The 20977-nt window shown below is 47.4% G+C and overlaps 1 protein-coding gene across 1 annotated transcript in view; it reads left to right on the top strand.

Moving 5' to 3' along the window:
• Window positions 1-20977, top strand: part of LOC144111934 (uncharacterized) — a 62159-nt gene that overhangs the window by 30488 nt on the left and 10694 nt on the right. The window contains exons 10-12 of the mRNA XM_077645025.1: window positions 8645-9845; window positions 16803-16988; window positions 18313-18483. Of these exons, the coding sequence (XP_077501151.1) occupies window positions 8645-9845; window positions 16803-16988; window positions 18313-18483 (1558 nt within the window). The remainder of the gene's footprint in view (window positions 1-8644; window positions 9846-16802; window positions 16989-18312; window positions 18484-20977) is intronic.

Genomic DNA, 20977 nt, shown 5'->3' with positions numbered 1-20977 from the left:
GTCATCTTGCGTTTTTCATCTCATTTACTAATAAGAATCGCTCATTTATTACTTCTTGCTGTTCTCCGCCTGTCAGTTACAGTGACTAGGCTTGTTAATTATTGAAACGCGTCTGAAAACCACGTACCTAAGCAAGGATACAACATTCCTACTGTCGCGTCGTCTGCTAAACTCCGACTTGCAGAGTGATTTTTTGGCGCAAAACACCATCGCAGAATGACAAGCGGTCAGCATGACATACAGAGCAAATTATTTGCGCGACCATTGCTGTGGTTTGAAGATCAAGACCCGAAAGCAATGCCATTTAGTGTGTGTACTCACAGCCATTTATTGTCCACACACTTTCAGAAGTAAACCGTTTAAGCTAAATTTTATGCGGCATTTTGAGCTCATATATGGCTCAGAGAAGTCAATGGTCTTGTAAATATGATTGATTTACTGCTATGATGTGAGTTTTGGTGTTGTTTTTGATGTAGTAATAATTATAAAATTGATGTCACAGCTATGTACACATGAACACCATATGAAGCTTTTATTTACAACTGACTTCAGTGCAGAAATGATCAGAAAAAAATCTTGTTTGCAAAAATCCACAACTTCCCTGCCATTGCCTTGTTCAGCACCTACTCAATTTAAGGTGCTTTGACGCCTGCCGCTTGCTGTCGCTGGCTCGATTAATGCTCTTGGTGAAAAAATGCAGACGAGTAGTTAGGTAAAATGCAGTTATTTCTGCAGCTATGGTATGAGCGTGCTCAGGGCATCCAAGCTCAGTTTGCTGCTTTTGCTTAGCAAGGTCCAAAACATCAAGCACACTTTCAGAGTGCAGCTCTGAAAGGCTAAAGCAGGTTGTGAATGACTCTTCGAGGTCAGCCACAAATTTAAACAACTTGCTTGAAGGGTAAAGTAACCCACCATTGTCCTTTAAACGGACAAGCTCGGCCATGTTTAAATTGTCCGCTGCCTCCTTGGTGAGCAAAAGAAGGTTAAGACACCTTTCACAACCCGTTTTTAGAACGCATTTTCGCGCGACGTAACCAGCAATGTAAAAGGTTAGCCTGCAGTCGCTTGATGCCACAACAATGGAAGAATGGTCAGGCACAGCTTTTGTGAGCAGGGCGTCGGCTGCATCCAAGTTTCCGGCATCGAGAAATCTGTCAATGAGTTTCTCCCTCCCAGTGCAAGTGTCCTGCTCACCAGCATCTGCATTCAAGAGTGAACTTAAAACAGCAGGCTCGCAGTTTCCTCTTGACACAGAGTGTGCAAGATTGCTGAAGCTGAGACAGTTCACTGTAGCAATGAACTGCTGAGGTGTAGGATGAGTATTGCATCCCGATGACTGTCTGACGATGCCAAAAAGATGTTCCACGGGGTCTTGGCTCACCCTGCTTGTCATTACATACTTGAAACCAATGTGTTGAGTCAAACACTTCAACAGCGACAAGGTACTGCATAGAGTTACACGCAGTCCAGTTACTGTGGACTGGCTTAGAAAGCCCCGCTGCCCATTTGTGTGGCGTTCCCACTCTGACAGAAACGACAGAAAAGAATTCAACTTGTCGGCCGATGCAGAGTTCGGACGCAGTGCTTCAGCTGGAAAGCGTGACGTCATGACTTGTATAACACCATGAATGATCCTGCAAGAGCAATGTTAATGTTCAATTTCAATCACACTTAGGTATTTAACTTATTTACGACACATAAATAATAAAGCGTTCAGTTAGTCATGTGGTCGTGCACCAGTTCACTATAGCACACTGTATTAAGTGAGACTTGTTGTCAGGCAGGCTAGTCCCAGTTTGATCTAGGCTGTGGTTGAAGGTTAGGTTGACAAAATAAGGCATTTTCTTTGTACCTGGAGTAGTGGAGTTATCATTCTATGATATGCAATACTTACTCAAAAAAGTGAACTGTCGCTGTTATGCTGCCGCACAGAGGCTCTAACATGGCTTTTTGCAGCTGAAGCCCATGAATTACTTTTTCACTGAAGAGCTGGAACGCAAAGGAGACTCTCATTTTCTCGAAATTGTTAGGGTTCGTATGGCTGGATGTGATGCATGCATAGCCTGCAGGGTAACATTGCTTCCGTCCAGCTCCACAGCTTTTCGAATAGTTCGCATTGTCACCTGCAGGTAAGGCAAATCAGTAATTATTTACTGCCAGTTAGAATGACTGGAACAAAAATTACAGAAAACAGTTAAGCATGCCGCTTTGGCAAATACACACTTGGCCCTTTGGTGTTTGGAAATCCAAGCTCAACAGCCGGTTTCGAAGGCACTTTATGAGGTGAGGGAAGTCTGACATGAAGAAAAGTTGACGGTGCTCGTCTACAGGATGTGGTGCACTGCATTTAATGTGGTCCAAAGATGCCTTGATGCCCATTAATGTCCACATCCGTCAGTTCCAACTTGCTCCGTTTGATGTTACGAACTCAACCTTCAGCCCTGCTTTTTCTGCCAAAATTATGGCTTCAATCATGATCTTCGTTAAGGTACTGCCGCAAATGTTCCCTCTTGTTGCAAATGCTGCAAGAATTTGGGTCCATTTTCCAACAAACGGTACGAAAACCAGAACCATTCCGTGATCGCATGGTGTGTGTTTGTCCTCAGTCGATGTAAACTTGCCGAGATCCACGAAACCATCTATGTGGCCAGCCGTTGTCACAGAAAGATGCTGAGAGAGCTTCATCTCATCGACAATAATTCCACCGTGGCGTGCATATTCATCCATTGTGGCCGTCTTTTCACTGATGACTTTGAAGATCTTTGGGCAGAAACCAAACCCTGTTCTGTAGGATTTCAAATATTTGCGTAGAGTTGTTTTACTCGGGAGTGACAGTATCTTTTCCTTCCTCAGGTGCTCATAAAGCCTGGCACTCTTCATTTTCATTATGAGGCACTCCAGGACCCATTCGTTAGAATACTGCATGACTTTTGTGCTTTTTCTTGAAGCAGATTTAAACATGTGAAGTGTTGCTTCACGCTGTTTTGGAGGGAGACTTTCTATTCTAGAGGCAAATTCTTTCTCATTGATGTCTTTGTTTTTAGCTGCCATTGCTTTCAGTTGGCCCTTTAATGCAGTGGCACTGGTCTTCAAACGTTTTGTCTTCTGCCTTTGAAGTTTTAGACGCTGAGCAAGAGCTCCTTTCTTGGACACACGGGCTTTTAAGCTCGACTTTCGGGTCAGCAATAACTTTCGATGCGACTTGCACTCTGGGCAGATAAGTCCTGTCGATGAAAAAAAAAAACGCAACTGTTTAAATGCTGGAATAAAGAATACATACATACGAGACTAGTACATGAAAGTCTCTTAAAATTACTTACCAACGGACGGGAGCACTTTATGCTGAAGACGCAGAGTCCGTTGCTGCATGTTGCTGCCTGAAGTTTCACCGTCAAGTTCGGTAACACCTGCCTATATTCATCATCCGTCATTGCTCCCTTGCAAACACAAGTTGCTTCGGCATCCTGCAGTACAGCTGCAGCGTCGCCAACAGAGGCAACTGTTTTTTCTGTGCACATCACTCCTTGGTAATAAATGTCAGCACAAACTTTGCCTCCGACAGGCTTGAGAACCACAGCTCGCTCATGCGTAATCACAAGCCTTGCTTGCATTTTCAAAGACGTCGCAAAAATTAACCCGAAACGTTCGTCCTCGAAGCGGCACCAGCTCGTCGAAGGAGCGAGTCCACGGAGCGACTGAAACGAGAAAGGCGAGGATTCTGTAGCAGCCAGCTCTCCCGGCTCTTGATGTTCGTTGTCAGCGCTGTTCACGTCCTGACACGGCTTCTTGCTTCGTGGTGGAATTGTTTGACAAGCAGATCTTTTCCTTTCAGTCCTCTGTTTAGGGGTTTTAACAGAGAGGTAGGCTGGACACCCAGGCAGCAGCGTCGGAATGGCACCGGGAGCTAACGACGGCTTGCCTCTGGGTATATGCACTTCAACGCCGTCGATTACGTGAACGTAGTCGCGCAATATGAGGTGGGCTTCAAAATGGTGCTCACACACTGCTGATAGTTCCCTGAGGCTCTTGTCGTCCCTTCGCATGTTCCGCTCCCACTTCCCTCGCAACTCGTCGTCTCTTGGTGCGGCAAACAACGATGCTTTAGGCGCGCCCGGGTAGCCGGTGCGGCAGCCTGGCGCAAAACAGTGAGAATCAGTTCTTCTTGTTGCCATAACTTCGTTAAATTCCCTGACACTGATGCTACATAGTTCCTGCTCACTGCTATCCCTACTTAACAGCAAGATACGAACGCTAAAGTAAAATTAACTGCGTGACAGCGCGCGCGCGAAGCGAGCTAAATCACACACCGCATTGCCATGTGCTGCCAACGTGCGCGCCGGAGGCTAGGAAAAGGCGCAGCAGCGCCCCTGGCGGCCGTCAGTGTCAACTCGCTTCAGCCGATCTGGCCCCAGCAGCCACCGGTCGTGCCACTAGAAAGTATTCTAGTTCACTATACTCGTGGTATAATTTAGCAGCCAGTTTATTCGCGCACATAGAGGAAGGAAAGAACTCTGGAGAGGCAGTTACATCATTTGTGTAGCTGGCTCCTCCTGCTCCCTTCTTGGCCGCTGTATCAGCATGCTTGCGCATGCGCAGCAGGCATTGCAGCAGACAACAACGCTACGCCTAGCATTACTATTGGCTACGCCGTCGGGCAGACTCCCAGTAGTCCTTGCAAAAGCCCGTGATTTCTAGCGCACTTTGGCGTGCAGCTCGGATAACGAGGGCCTCTCCCAAGTTTTCCTTCTTCCATGTTTGCGCATCATGTCGGTTACATCAAAAAATTGCATCATGTCAGTCAGCCCTGAAGAGGGCTGAACAAGTATCTTCTGGGTTGAGAAACAAAAGCTTGAAGCAGGCCCAACAAGGTCAAGCTTTGTTGGAACAAGGAATTTCAGCCTTGCTGATGCACTTCGCGAGCTTGATGAATTAGTAAAAAAATTCCAAGAAGCATTGAGATACAGTTAAACCTAAACGTAATGAACCTCAATATAGTGAATTTCTCGATACTATGAAGTTTCTGAATTCCCCAGCACCTGCATTGAAGCGCATGTATTTCAGACCTCCATGTAACGAAGGTATTGCGGTGGTTGACCTTGGTGCAACGAACTGGCTACGCCATCTCTCTGTTAGCTAGTGCTGCTGAGCCACTCGAAATTTGGCAGAACCACGCAGAAGTTTCATGACGATAAAGCACCGACATAAGACGAACGCCAATTGCAGCCAGCGGCTGCAGTTGACACAACGTGCCATGCTCCAGCGCCATCGGTGCATCTCTGGCACTTTCTCTTTTGGAACGTCATGCTACGTGGCATTACAACAGTTCATGCTCAAAAGCACCGAAAAAATAATAGGTCATAGCAAAAAAAGGAAAAGACACAAGCAGTGCACGACCATCGCTGCCGCGTGGCTGCTCGTGTGATTCCGATGCCGATAGCTCTCAAGCATTGGGAGCGGGGACGGTGGAGAGCACAGGCAACGCAAGGTGAGGAGTTCGTTTCCAGGGGCAACAGCAAGGGGATAACCGAGAGGATAACCGAGAGAGGGAACATGCAGGAAGAAGCATGTGCCTCTGCGGCGAGGCCGCGGTGCCCCTACCCGCCCTCCCCACCCCACGCGGAGCAGCATTGCGTGAGCCGCGGCGGGGGTGCCGGCTGCTGCCGCAGTTAGCGCGATCGCGAAACGTTTCTCCGTGTTTCTTACTTCGAGTAACGCTGTTTTTGTAAACATTTTCAATATGATTTCACCTACATTTATTTCTTATTTTAGTTTCAGTTATGCAGTGTGCTTTCGACTGTTCTCGCAGAAACTGCAAGTAACGAAAAATCCCACTTTTTTTAATTTCTTTATAACCAGGTTTAAATTGAGCCAATGAAAAAAAAGAATGTTTCTAGTGAGCGTGTTCTTCAGACATTTAGTCAAGCATGCTTGGCTGAACTCGCGTGCAAGACAGTGTCAGGATTAATAAAATTTTTTGTCACTTTTTTCAACAGCTGTTTTTTCTTTCTAGCTACACATGGCTGAACTTTATCTCATTAGGAACAAAATCTTTTGGGTGACTCCTTTTATTCCATTTGTGCTGCTCCCGGGTTGCTCCAGGATTACCGTTCTGATACAAAGGTTCTCCAAAATGAATATTTTTCTGCTCCAAAAATTGCTCCAGAACTTGAAATGCAGTTTGCCTTTGATGTCCCTTTAAGCTTGTTTAAGATGTCTGCCGCCCTCCCATACTTGGAGGATTGTGAATGTTGCAGCCTTTATTGGTCTTCTGGTCAAGAACCCAACACCTTTTTCTTTCCTGCACAGAGCGTGGACGTTTGATGGATCTCCAACCTAGTCACTGTTTAATGGCTTTCGTGCATGATGTAATTTGGCACCGTTGCATGCGATTCTGCTTGCAGACCGCAACGGTGACCTAGTGGTCTGAGCATCTGCCTCGCATGCGGGAGGTGTGGGGTTCGATCCCCAGTGCCGCCGGGTAGCCACCGGTGATGCAGTGGGTTCAAGCTTTCCCCTGCCTGGTGCTCGGCTTCTTTAGGGTGCAGTGCTTGGGAAATGGGTGTCTGACCCTACCTTGAGTCGAAGAAAAGTACCCTGTGCCATGGCGCTCTTTGGTCACAGCCGATGAAACACATAACTTCTATAAAACGTCTTCAAACAACTCCAAACATTAGCCGCGTCCAACTCTAGATTGATATGTTTAAAAAACATCTCATAAAATAATGGAGGCTTATCCACAAACGTTTTAAAAACACACTGACAAAAGAGGTTTATTCACAGACATTTTAAAAACATACTGATAATAGAGGTTTATTCACCAATGTTTTGAAAACTTTTCTAAATATACACTTTCCACTCAATGTTTTAAAAATTTCTCTGACGAGAAGTCTACTCGAGAACGTATGCAGGTATGAAACTTCTCAGTGTAAGAGAAATTTGGAAGGTGGCCCCTGCAAAGCAAGCATCCTGCTACTTCCAGTTTTAATGCCAAGCAATTCAGCTTTCTTTATTGGACACTTATATAATAAACTATGGCAGAGACTGACGAAGCGGGTTTTCTTGCCTCATTTGCATGTGTATTTATGCTGCAAAGGGCAGCTGCCTGCCCTTTACAGTTCAAGCTATACTGCAAATATCTGAGTAAACAAAATCTGCAGCTCTAAAAAAAGCATGAGCACTAAACCTAATGAAATAGCCCCGTAAAAGAAAGAAACAATGGGTCCAGTTGGGCATACCATTTGGTTCCAATTGGAACCATTTGGATCCAATTGGTCAGCCAGTTGGACTCATGAATCCAACTGGGTAGTCCATTTGGTTTCCCGAGTTCCAGCTGGGCATTCCAATTGGTTCTGCTTTCCAACTGGATTACCCAACTGGTTTTTGAGTTTCCAATTGATTTTGGCACTTCCAGTTGGGTTGCCCAACTGTAACCATTTTAAATCAATTGGGGCTTCCAGTTGGAACCAAGAAAACCAATTGGAAGTTGATGTCCCAACTGGAAGCTCCAGTTGGTTCCAACTGGACAATCCAATTGGAAAGTCTGTGCGTAAGTGACTGATGTTCTTCATTCTGTGTATATGTTTAGCTGGCTATAAAACAGAATGCTAGGCTAATTGTGTTCTTGTAAAAGAGATATTAATAGCTTAATCTCTTGAATTATTTTCATCACTTCCACCATCACTGTGGGCATTCTTAAATTAGATAACTTCGCTTAATGTTCACTCGCCACTGGCTCCAGCTAGACGGTCTCATCGGTGGTGTATATTAGTGACTGAAAAAGTGTGCTCTGTGGATATACGTCAAGAACTTGTGTTGGTACACAGCGTTTGACTCTCTGTGTGTAATGCATACTTGCTAGTCTCTCTTGGTTTTCCTAACGGCATGTATTTATAATTTCAGGTCCCTTGTAGAAATGTTGGCAGCAGTCTCACAGAAGTCATAGAATAAAGGCCAATTGGTTCCAATATAATTCTATATTTTTTTTTTTGCTGACCAGTTCAAACCATTTGAGTCAAATAGGTATGGCAATTGCGTTCAATTGGTGGTCCATTCGGCCTGGTTGGGTGAACCAATTATTTCTAACTGGAAGCACCATTTGGACTCAATTGGTGGAGCCCAATGGGTGGCGAAAACACAATTGGTTTTCGATCCATTGGTTTCAACTGGACCCCCCCCCTTTTTTTTTTACTGGGATCCCACTGGTTGATTCTAGAGGGCTCTAAATATGTAGCATACTGATATTGAGTCTACAGGCTTCATGAAAGCAGCCATTTTCAAAAAATAAAAATGCCTAAATATGTTAAATTCTGAGCGAGTTCTTACGAAGAAGTTTTCTAGATCTTTTCTGGCGGAGCATCAGCAGGTATATAGCACCCCTTTTTGCCTCATTGTCTAGAGAACATCTGAAAATAAATTTGTACTAGACATTACCGTATACTTTAGTAGACATTTGTTACATGTTGCGTAGCACTTCTTGTGTTTCGTGGGAGATGCCCTTGTGCCAGAAAAATCCATCATCATCATAATAATTCTGCTTGCATCAACAGCAAAATTTTATTTGCCGCTAGTTTATAACATTTTTACTTTATTCATTTACTTCAGCATTTGGTGGTGTCGAAACTAACTTGACCTCTGTTTTCTCCAGCATTCACATGACGAAATGCACAATGGACGGCCATTGGAGGTGGCGCTGCCGACAAAGAGACGGCACTCGGTTCACCAAATGAGTGAGGGTGGCCCCTTTAATGGATTGGAAGAAGAGGAAGAAGTTTGCAGAAAACGCAGCAGGCCAGAAATAGTCTCTCTAACGTCCCCACTCACTCCTCCACACAGCGTGCCAGAGAGGCTTAGCAGGGAAGCATCGCCCATCCCGGCCCCACGGCTGAGCAAGCACTGCCGCTTGCCTAGACCGGTAGAGGTTCAGGAAACATCGCCCATCCCGGCCCCACGGCTTAGCAAGGACAGCCGCTTGCCTAGACCGGTGGAGGTACAGGAAGCATCGCCCACCCTGGCCTCACAGCTGACCGACAACAGCTGCTTGCCTAGACCGGTAGAGGTACAGGAAGCATCGCCCACCCTGGCCCCACAACTAACTGAGAACAGCTGCTTGCTTAGACCGGTAGAGGTACAGGAAGCATCGCCCACCCCGGCCTCACAGCTGAATGACAACAGCTGCTTGCCTAGACCGGTAGAGGTACAGGAAGCATCGCCCACCCTGGTCCCACGGCTCATTGAGAAGAGCTGCTTGCCTAGACCGGTAGAGGTACAGGAAGGGAAGCGTGAAGAAGCATTTGCATACATGCAGTTCCTGCAAAGTCCTGCACATGCTCAGCTGGGGGAGTTGGCGTTGTCCGAAATCTCTCTTTCCAAGGAAGTGAGGGCTTTTCTGGACCAGCTCAGGACGTTGGCCTCACTCTCCGAGCAGTCCGACTCTGTGGCGGTGCTCGTGTCGAATACTGAGCACAACACGTTCTTGTGCGCCGTCCTCACCCTGCTGAGCAGGTGCAAGACAAACCTCATCGTGGAGTTCTGCCAGGGGAAGTGCAAGGCCCCCTTGTTCACCAAGATGGAAAATCTGCTGCTCATCGCTATGGCGCATGCCGCACCGGATCGGCAGGCGGCACTCCTGTTCGTGCTGATAGCCCGCTTTTGTAGCATCTGGCAGCCAAAAAGTCTGCTGCCACAGGCCGCATACGTGCGGTTCATGTTTGCGCTGTGCCGCAGCCTTGGTGAGCGTGCAGTGGCCCGTGACATGATCTGGGAGCTCATGCGCTCTGACCGGGCTTCGTTCCTGGTGGCCTCAGCAGTGGGTGCCTGGCCTGGTCTGTTTGATGCCCTGTCACCAGGTAAGGAACTGGATTCGTCATCTGCAGTAGTAAGCTGAACTGGCACTGCTCGAAGCACTATTTCCACTTATGCCTTGAAACTCGGCAGTGGTAGTTGCCTGAAATGGATGGAACTATAGGCAGGCACATTGTGTTTTACTGGAAGAGTGTGCATACTCACAGTTAGGACGCACTTGCAGAAAAATTGTTTTGGCTGCCAAGCCTTTTAGAGTGAGCCAATTGGGAGGAGTCAGGCCCTGAGTGCATGTCCACATATCTTAAATGTTTTGTGGTGTTCTTCCGTGCAGGTAGGAACCAAGGCAGTGGCAGTGAAACACGCTGAAGGAATATTTTTATTCCATTAACAAAGTACAAATGAGTGTCAGCACAGCTTGGCTGCTGTCAGCGATAAGCTAGCATGAACTGAAACAATTGCACTCGGCGCTGCGGTATATAAACTGTTATCATGGAGGCGTGTCAAAGTAGTGCACATGTCAATATTAGTCGGCACACAACCAGTACTACAGTTTTCTTTTACAGTGAATATTTTTATTACTGTAAACAGTACACTGCAGTATAGGTATAAAAATATGTTTGCTGTAATTATGTTCATAAACTCCTAAAAACTTGTATGTTGCTAGAAGTGCTGGCGCAGTGTTACCGTATTTACACGATTGTATTTACACGATTGTGAGTCGACCCTTTTTTTGAAATTTAAAATTCTGAAGTGGGGGCGTCGACTTACAATCGAAACGAAACCTTGCACTGCCAATAAAAAGAAAAACAATCTATCAGGGACGCTACTGCGATGTTAGAAGTTTTTGTTTGCTCTATGGCTCCAAGCGTAGCATTCAGGTATTCCGCGTGCTTTTTGGCCAGGATTTTTTATTTTTTATTTTTACTGCGCACTGCACCGTTACCCACCGCGATGGTTCAGTGCTACTGAACAGGATACCCGGGTTAGAACCTGACCGCGGCGGCAGCGTTTTGATGGAAGCGAAACGCAAAGGCGCCTGTGTGCTGTGCGATGTCAGTACAGCAGGTTAAAGATCCCCAGGTGGTCGAAATTAGCGGCGCTTCTGGGGAATGCCGATGTGTGCTGGAAGAGCCGATGCTTTTGACTCGACTGCAGGCAGCTTGCTTTGCCATGAGCTCTCCAGGTTCGAAAAGCATTCGGCGCTCATTTACTGCAGCGTTCAAGAGGGAGGCCATCATTTACGCCGAAGAAACCAACAACTGTGCGGCGGGCCGCAAGTTCGACGTTTCTGAACGGTTGGTGCGGGAGTGGCGGAAGCAGCGAGACAAAATTTTCTATTGCGACTCCAAGCGAAGAGGTTTCCGTGGGCCGAAGTCGGGACGCTTTCTGGAGCTGGAGGTCAAGCTTGCAGCGTATGTCACCGAAATACGTGATCGGTTCCTTCCAGTGACATGCGAAATGTTCACGCAACAAGGCCGGGTCTTTGCTGCGGAAGCTGGAATACTCCGAACAGACTTCAAACCCAGCAGGGCTTGGGCTTCGAAATTTATGAAGAGGGCTGGCTTCTCTCTTCGTCGGCGTACTAGTGTATGCCAGAAGCTGCCTGCTGCTTGCAAGGAGAAAGTTCTCGCCTTCCATAGGCACTACCTCAAGCTCCGCGACTCGCGGCAATACCTGCTCGGCCAAATCGGCAATGCGGACCAAACTCCCGTCTACTTCGACATGACGAGCAGCACAACAGTGAGCGTGAGGGGAGCTCGCGAGGTTAAGCTTCTCATGACAGGAAACGAGAAACTTCGGTTCACTGTTATGCTATCATGCTTGGCAGATGGCACAAAGCTCCGACCGTACATCCTCTTCAGAAGAAAAACTATGCCAAAGGAAATGTTCCCGAATGGTGTGATTGTGCGAGTGAACGAAAAAGGCTTTATGACGGACGACTTAGTTATTGATTGGTACCGTCGGGTGTGGCTTTTGAGGCCAGGGGCATCCCTCAAAAATCGCAATCCGAACCTCCTCGTGCTGGACTCATTTCGCGACCACCTTACCGTGAAAGTGAAGGCAGAGCTCCGAAAAGAAGATACAGATATGCTGGTGATTCCTGGCGGTCTGACGGGGCAGCTGCAGCCGCTAGACGTTGGCATTAACAAGCCATTCAAGGACTTGCTCCGGCGTGAGTACGAGTGGCTGGCGGCAGAAGGGCGGGAACATACGCCAACGGGGAGCGTGAAGAGAGCCTCCCTGGCGGCTGTGTGCGGGTGGGTGATTTCCGCTTGGGCGGCCATTCCACGCAATGTCGCGGTGCGGTCGTGGTCTGGATATATCGCCAGAATTTCGCTGGGCCATCTCTGCCAGCTGATTTTATTTCATGGAGGAGCTTTCTGTTAACTGCCAGCATCTTCTGTTGTACCAAAGCGACCATATGCTTTTTCGCTTCAATGTATGCCTCCCACAGCCTATTTATTATTTCAGGTGTGCCCCACAGTGTGGCATGTCGAAGCTCTCTACAAGTGACTTTACGTTGCTTTAGGGCATTGGACACCTCTTTGTCCCACCATGCTTTAGGTCTATGTCTTCTGGATTGGCCGGCTAGCTTTTACTGCAGTTATTGCCTTTTTTACCCAGAGAGACACTTCAGCCAGTGGCTAAAGCTGACACGGTGACCCTGCGAGAACCAACCACAGGGGAGGAGTACGTGGAAGCAGCCTTCCTGGGCTGCATTGAAACACATATGGCCCACCAGTTCCAATCCCTGATAGGCCAGGATAGTGCAGCACTACCACCCGCAAGCCCACCTGTCAAATCGGGATGTGACACAGTCACAGAGGGGGAGCTGAAGCGAGCACTGCGACACGTGGCGCGAAGCTCGGCAGTAGGGCTGGATGGCATACCACCATTACTAATAAAAAAGATGGAGAAAAGAACACGGGAACAGCTCAGGGAAGCCTTGAACTATGTAATGACCACAGACACTGCTCGGTGCTCAAGGATACAGCTGGTACTAAAGAGAGGAGGAGACAAGGACCTCTTGAAAAGCTATAGACCCATTGCAATAACATCTGCTTTGTATCGCTTGTTTTGCCACATTCTGCGAGCTCGCATACAGAGATGAGCGGAAAATGCTCAAATTCTGGGCGAACTGCAAAATGGCTTTCGACCCAATCGCCGACTGGAAGACAACCTTTTCGTTGTGACATCTTCAATTGAGATCGCCGCCAAAGAGAAGTGAGAGCTGGTACTGGGCTTTCTGGATATAGCCCAGGCATACGACTCAGTGAAGCACGATCGACTGTGGGAGGTCCTGGAGGCACAGGCTATCCCAGAACCGCTACTACACTTGGTGAAGGCTTTATACACTGAAACCCAGGCTGTGATCCACTGGGGGGCCTCAACCACCAGGCCAATCAGCGTGTCTAGGGGATTGCGTCAGGGCTGCCCTATGTCGCCAATCCTGTTCATGTTATCTCGGGGATGGAGCAGCGCCTTGTGGAGAGCGGAGTTGGGTTCAGCCTCACCTACATGAGGGATGGCGCCACTCGTACTCGCAGGCTACCAGCCCTCCTGTATGCAGACGATATAGTACTGCTTGCGGACAACACGGGAGATCTCCAGAGCCTCCTAGACATATGCTCATCTGAGGGCGATGGCCTCGGGCTCCGTTTCAACGCCACGAAGTCTGCAGCAGTCAGATTCCTGCCAGAGGCGTCCGAGGACAGTGGACAAGAGACCCCACCTCTGCATCTTCAGAACGTACTGCTTGCGGACAACACGGGAGATCTCCAGAGCCTCCTAGACATATGCTCATCTGAGGGCGATGGCCTCGGGCTCCGTTTCAACGCCATGAAGTCTGCAGCAGTCAGATTCCTGCCAGAGTCGTCCGAGGACAGTGGACAAGAGACCCCACATCTTCAGAACAACAGTGTCCTTTGGTTGCCGTCTTACAGATACCTGGGAATAGAAATCTCGGCGGGCTGCAACTATGTAGAGGATTTCGAGAAGCAACTCCAGACGAAGGCCATCAGACGACGGGCTTTCCTGAGCTCACGTGCCTTATGGGCTTTCGACCGTTTTGAAGTCACCTGATCGCTATGGAAGGCAGTGGCGGTGCCAGGCCTTACCTTCAGCAACGCAGTCATCTGTTTATCCTCCGTGACTCGCCAAGGTTTGGAGATGCGGCAGAGAGAGGTGGGACGAATGGCCATGGGAGCTCACGGCAGTGGGCCGAACGAGGCGGGTCAGGGTGATCTGGGGTGGTCCTCTTTTGAGGCACGGGAAGCCGTAGCCAAACTGAGCTATGAGCGTCGTCTTAGCAAAATGCAGGATGGCTGCTGGGCGCAGGAAGTGTTCAAGTATGTCCACCTGAGGTGTGTCAACACCAAGTGGGCCCGTCGTACGACCAGGAGTCTGGCGGATAAATACGGAGTGGTACCCCCCCCACTTCAAGTTTCCAACCCAACGGACGGCAAAAGATTCGAGAACAAGTGCGATGCGAGGAGCAGCGTCGTTGGCAGCAGACGGCCCGCGAGAAGCCAGCCCTGGCCGTTTACCAACAAGGGAAATCGAAGGTCAAAAAAGAGCCCCTGTATGACAACACTAGGGGCAGTGGACTGTTGTGCGAAGCTAGGAGCGGTGTGCTTCGCACCCGATGTCTTCGAGCAAAGTACACGGAGGGTATGAGCACGATGTGTGAACCTTGCGGAGGCGCTGATAAAACCGTCGAGCACATCGTGTTGGAATGTGCAGGCCTACACCCGTCGGTTTCGAATGCACAGGACAATTCCTCAGTAGGCCCCATGCCGCTTGACGCGATCAGCGGATCCAAGAGCCTCGGGGCACTAGCAATAGCACTCGATTTTCACCGACCCGACGAGCCACCGCAATGGAAGCTGGTTGAGCGAACCAAGCGATGTTTGGAACATTGGTGGCGCACACGACACGGTCACGCTCCTTGAAGGCTCAGGGGACCAAAACGTGCCATGAGCGTATGTTAGGTGTTTTTATTCTTTAATTTTTATTTTTAATTACCTTCTTGGCTTGATCCGGTTTTTAGTACCGTTGATCTCCCGATACAAAGGGATAGCCAGCATCATCATCATCATCATTTAGGAAGTGCGGGCTTTCCATGGAGGACGATGTGCTGTGGGATCGCAGCGGCGACGACGATGACAGCAGTACCACTGAAGATGACTCAAGTGAGGATGAATAGCCCGTCTATGCAATAAATTTTCGTTTTTGAAGCGCTCCACCGGTGTTATTTTTTTTGGACATGCGATTGGGGGGGTCGACTTACATTCGCGTCAACTTTTGTTTTTCGGACATGTGATTTGGGGGGGTCGACTTACATTCGAGTCGACTTACATTCGTGTAAATACGGTACTCTTGTGTTGAAAGGGAGCGGGAGTGATCAGTTCTCTTAGGATAACTGTCACCCTGTGGCAGTGATGTCAGCAACGTATGATCATAGCAGCGCGCTGTTCAATTCCTTGAGGCGAACAGGTAATCTTCGCGTGTGAGCATGGTTCACTAAGCGGATTTTCACAGTAATGTGATTTGTGGAAAATATGCATGGCCATTCAGTGGTATCACATAACTGGCTGCAGGCAAGCATTGTTTGCTTGTTTTGCTAATTAAAGGAACTGAACAAATAAAACTTGTCCTATATATCAGCAGGGTGCCATGTTCTAATCACAAAGAGACCACTGTCACTGTAAAGGAAGCTTATATATGCTGTAGAAAAGTCCAAAGAAACATAATACCAGTGTCACCACCACCAGCTGATTTCACAAGTAAAATGCTTGCACGTTAGCACTGATTTTTGGGTGCGGATACCAGAGGCAACACTACTCCGCCATGCGCTTCAAAACAGGCAACCCGACCTTTTTTGGCAAGGACATCACGAATATGAATCAACTGGCAGAGAAATTTTTCAAATTCAATTTTTTTGGCGATAAACGTCTTTTGGTGCCATATCAACATCAGGGTAGCTGGAAAGAGTCAAAGAGAATCAGTTTTTATTGAGAGCTATAACTGAAACAAGTTGTCCTCAACCTTAATGTGTAGTGGTCTGGGCGTCCGCTTCAGCTCCGGGAGGTACGTGGTTGGTTCGAAACCCACTGCCGAACACCCACCGGTAAAAATGGGTACAAGCCAACCATGGCCCGGCGCCCGGCTTCTGGGGTGTGTGCTTGGAGGAGGCTCCGCAAACCTCGCTGCGCACTTTCGAGGGCAAACCCAGTTTTGAACACTTAGTCTGCAGTGGTGGTTCATGTTTCACTCCCAAGTGAAGAGGTCGACTCAAAGCTCGTACGCTCTAACCAGCGTCTCAAATTCAACACTAAGTGATCCTTCGTCAGAAGAGATTCAGAGTATCACTGCAGTCCTGGGAAAATCCGGTTTTTCTGTCTGTCCAACTTTAGTGTAGGGCTTAAAGGTCTACACTAAAGTCCCTTGTAGCATTGCTTTTTTTTTTCACACTTTCTCAAACAGGAATAGGCGATTTGTTATGGGTGACCAGAAACAGGTTGTGTGCAGTGATAGTTTTATGTTTGGTTCTTGAGATGTTTGTTCTGGTGTATGCAATGGTCTTTGTTGGGCGCACTGCATGCAGTGTATCCTATGATGTTAACGGTCTTTTGTTTTTTTGTTTCATGTTTTCGTGCATCGCAGCTTTTTGCAGATTGTAGAAAAAAAGAAAACTATTTTCGACACACGGAATACTTGAAGAAGCTGCTTCCCTTCAGTTTGCCATGTTAACCCTTTTATAACTTCTGTTGTCATATTTGAGGCTGATTATTGGTCATGAACTGCATGCTTTTCCAAATTTATCCTTATTAATATTTGAAAGGCTGTGTTGATGCAACTTCTTGGCATAAGTCCTGCAACATGCCCTTTCACTGTTCTCTGCTTAGAGTGGGGGACATAGGAAGGGGACCTTGCCCGCAGAGGCTTTGCTTGGTCCTTCAGCCAACAACCGCCCCACTGTCTGTACATGTCGAATGCAGGCCCAGTGAGGAATGTCATCAGCTACGTGCTGCACCGGTGCCCATCCAATGAGCTCAGCGACACACTCCTGTCATATTGCAAAACGGTGCTGGATAAGCTCGGACCTCTGCCCTGCTTCGACGGGAACTTGTATCCACTGGTGGATGATCTCCTGCATCCCCTGCTGACTACCCACGAGTGCATGGGTGAGGGAGTTGGCTCTTGGAGCACTTCGTGCCGAGGCCTCGACGAAAGGGCGTGGGTTGTGGAATAGATGGTATCCTGGCTGCTGAAATCAAGAAAAGGAAATGGATATGGGCAGGGCATGTGTGAATGCAGGGGACGAGTAACCAATGGTTCCTTAAGGGTAACAGAGTGGATTCCAAAAGACAGTAAGTGTAACCTAGGAGCTACCCTCGTTACGCTTCTTGGAATCCACTCTGTTACGTTTAAGGGACCGTCGGTTAGTTGTCCTCTGCATTCACATGCCCAGCCCATATCCATTTCCTTTCCTTTATTTCGGCCAGGCTCTTTCGTTGCACTTTCAGTAGCCGGGTGGCCAGGTGAGATCAGGATGGCTGCGGCTTGCACTGGACAGAGCTGATTGGAGGCATCCGGTGGAGGCCGTTGACGTGCAGTGGGCGTAAAACGAGGATGATGATGGCGGTGTGATCATGATCTGGGGCAGTGTACCAACTTTGAATCTGCTCAGGGGCACATTCTGGCTGTGAACTCCTCAAGGAATTGTTCCGGGAAGGCATGCGTTTACTGATGCAGTGAAAGTGTGCAGTTCTTGGTTATAGCTCTCATTCAGCAAGAGCCCTGCTTTCTGTGTGTCCAATGCCTCCGCCCTGGAACCCGTGAAATCAAATTCAAAGGCACACTGCAGAGGGGATGATTGTAAAAGCGAAATTGTTACAGCACAATGTGAAGCCAATACTACTAATGCAGATTTGTCACATCACATCGTATAATTAGCTCCCATATTTTTTGACCCTGTGATGGTTACAAAGAAACTGAGTTTAGAGGTGTTTTTTACGCTAGTATCATCTTGATTAAGGCAAAATTTATTAATACAAGACTGCCTGGTGAGATTGATGAACCAGCGTTCTCTGCGGTAATGTTCTTGACCTTTGGGAGCTGCATGTGCGTGTCAAGATACACTGTAGTGGAGGGCTCTGCATTAATTTAAGCCATTGGGGCTCTTAAGGTGTGCTGCCATCGCACAATACACGAGCAGTTTCCTTTTCCTTTCCACTGAAATGCATATGCCGCAGCTGGGGTTTGATCCTGCAACCAGTGCTTTCTTTGGGTGATCTGAAGGAGTCTGCATCTTACCCAGCACCCATTATGGGGTTAAGAGACTGTGTAAGACCCAAGCATCTTCAGCTCTCGCATCATTGGAAATGGTGAACGTGCCGTTTTCGATCTGTGGGGGAGTACATACACACGCAACAGTACTTGCATGGCCGTGATTGTTAGTCATGGAATTGTGGTTCCAAGCATGTGACCGTTGTTTTTTGGGGCCAGACACCTGCCTGGAGCTTCGCAAGGCCTTGGAAGAGATCTGCCGGCAGTCGCCCAATTCTATTCGGCCGTGGGTGCTGAGAAAACAGCTTCTTCCACTGCTCCAGTCGCTGCTGTCCAAGCTGCAGCTGCCACTTGCTCAGCAGCATGCTACTTGCCTTATCAGATTGCTGGGTGAGTTTATCTCTTCTAACTCAGAGTACGCTAGCAAATATTTTATTGCTTATACAGCTTACTCGGTGAAAACTTGAGGGGACATTTGAGCTCCGGCTCAAGGTATGATGAAATAGTGTTAATGGGTCCCTTCAGCAGCCTGAGGTCTTCTTTGCTTATAATTTGCTGACATGGACACTGTTCTTTCTTGCACCATCACATAACACTTGAGTACACTACGATAGCATCAGAGATCTCTCCCGCTCAAGTACTCCTTTTCTGTCACCGAGGTTTTGTCTACATGCCTGTTGGTTTATGTGGGCTTAACGTCCCAAAGCGACTCAGTCTATGAGGGATGCGATGCCATAGTGAAGGGCTCTGGAAATTTCGACCACCTCGGGTTCTTTGACATGCACTGACATCGCACAGTACACGCGCCTCTAAAATTTCGCCTCCATCGAAATTCGACCGCCACGGCCGGGATCGAACCCGCGTCTTTCGGGTCAGCAGCCAAGCATCATAATCACTGAGCCGCCGCGCCGGACGCCTGCATGCCTGTATATGCAGAATTAGTCATTCATTCTCTGCTTTACATTCATAGATTGCGGGGAGTTCTCATACCACTCCTGGCACTGTGGTGCAGCAGTTCAAGCGATGCCCCATTGCCTAGCAGGTGGCTGTACCGGTGGTGTGCTTGCGAGACCGACGCTGCTCTTCCTGAGCAACTTCTCGCAACCAGTAATCTGTCGCCTACCACAGTGGACAGGTTGTGGTGACATCGCAAGGTCACGTGACTCTGGGGTCGCTGCTGAACAGGACCATTAACAAGATTGCTTTAAAAGAGGCACAAAAACAGACTGCAAACATGACGGGGGCTCAAGGGTTGAGAATGTGTTCTTTGTTCACTTGGCATCTTGAGTTCAGATAGGAGAATTTTTTCTTGGTCAGAGCAATAGACAGGGCTCTGCTGTTGTATTCCGCCTCTTTCCTTGTCAGCATGATGAAGGCTTCCATTATGTCTCCGGGTTCCCCATTTTTCAATGTTGCAAACGTGCTTTGCATGAGATTGCTCTTAAGAGTTAGTGCAATACCCAACAGATTATGAAGTACCAAATAAAGTGGGATATACAGCTTATAATAAATGGGAGTTCGTAACAGTGGACCATGGTCTGCGGCAGTCCATCCGTATTACTCTGCTGACCAGTCACAATACCAGACGAAATCAGCTTTTTAATGTTTGACTACATATACCAAACAAGCTAGAGTCGTCAAAATTCTTGAGCTTATATTTCGTCTTGTGGCTAGCTTTTTGTTTTGGTTAACAAGAAAGAGCTTTTATGACAAACTATTTTACTTTCTTGTCATGGAAGAACAGTGTTTGGCAATCATCGGACCGAGCTTCACTACAGATTTAAGTTGTATCGGACTTTAATAAGCCAAACAGTATTGGGGCCCTAAAATTGCCGCATTTTTTTTCTTCTACTTAAAAGTATCAGTTTGGTTATATTGTCACAATATATTGAAGACCATGTGATGTCAGAGGCCAGTAGTGTGTCTAATGTTGATTGCGAGGTCATATAAACTGAATAAAATCAATTTTATCCTATATTCTAGCACCAAAAATAATACAGAGGGCACTTAATATTGCTTACATGCTGTGAAAGCAAAAGCATGAATGTCTCATTCAAAGCTTATATGTTATTGGTTAGAACCCCTGTCACCAGCTTGCCTCCAACTTGACTAGCAGCTGTATGCTATGTGCAACGAAAAATTGTGTGACACCAGCCGGAATACTGTACGGCAAACAGTTGCATCACAATTGTGAAACGAAAGTCGTTAACCACCACACCATTAAAGTACTTATGTAGTCAGTTAGAATTCGTCTCGCGACCTAGCCTGCAGCTTGACTAAGAGATGTATGCTATATGCAATGAGAAATCATATGACACCACCGGCAGCTCAATGATGAACTGCTGAATCGCAACTTTGATAAAAATGTCGAGGAAGGCACACAATTGGAGGTGCATCATGAGATCTTAAGTAGTATTTATTTATTTATTTATTACAACAGCCTCAGGGCCGCAGGGCGTTATAGAGGGGTTGGTGAAAAAAGAAAAAATACATAAAAAAGTACAGGCAAAAGAAAAGCAAAAATCATTATGCCGATGCTTGTTCGATGACACACTTGGTGATAAGTGGCTTGAAGGATGACGCGTCTTCAATGCATGCGATATGGGGTGGAAGGTGATTCCACTCAGTGCTAGTCTTCGGTAAGAAAGAATTAAAAAGCACATTCGTTTTACAGGTTGGGATGGCAACTTTATTTATATGGATGATCAACACGTGATGATACGTTGATGGTATAGAAGAAAAGAATTCCTGTTTTAGTGTCTCATTATGAAAGAAAATACTGTGGAAAAAACTGAGGCGTGAAATATTTCTACGAACTGCGAGATTAGTCAGACCAAGTTTAGATTTCATTAAAGAAACACTAGCCGTGTGAGAATAATTGGAA

The sequence above is a fragment of the Amblyomma americanum genome, unplaced genomic scaffold (genome assembly GCF_052857255.1).
Source record: "Amblyomma americanum isolate KBUSLIRL-KWMA unplaced genomic scaffold, ASM5285725v1 scaffold_19, whole genome shotgun sequence".
Taxonomy (NCBI): domain Eukaryota; kingdom Metazoa; phylum Arthropoda; class Arachnida; order Ixodida; family Ixodidae; genus Amblyomma; species Amblyomma americanum.
This window is presented reverse-complemented; position numbering and strand designations above follow the sequence as displayed.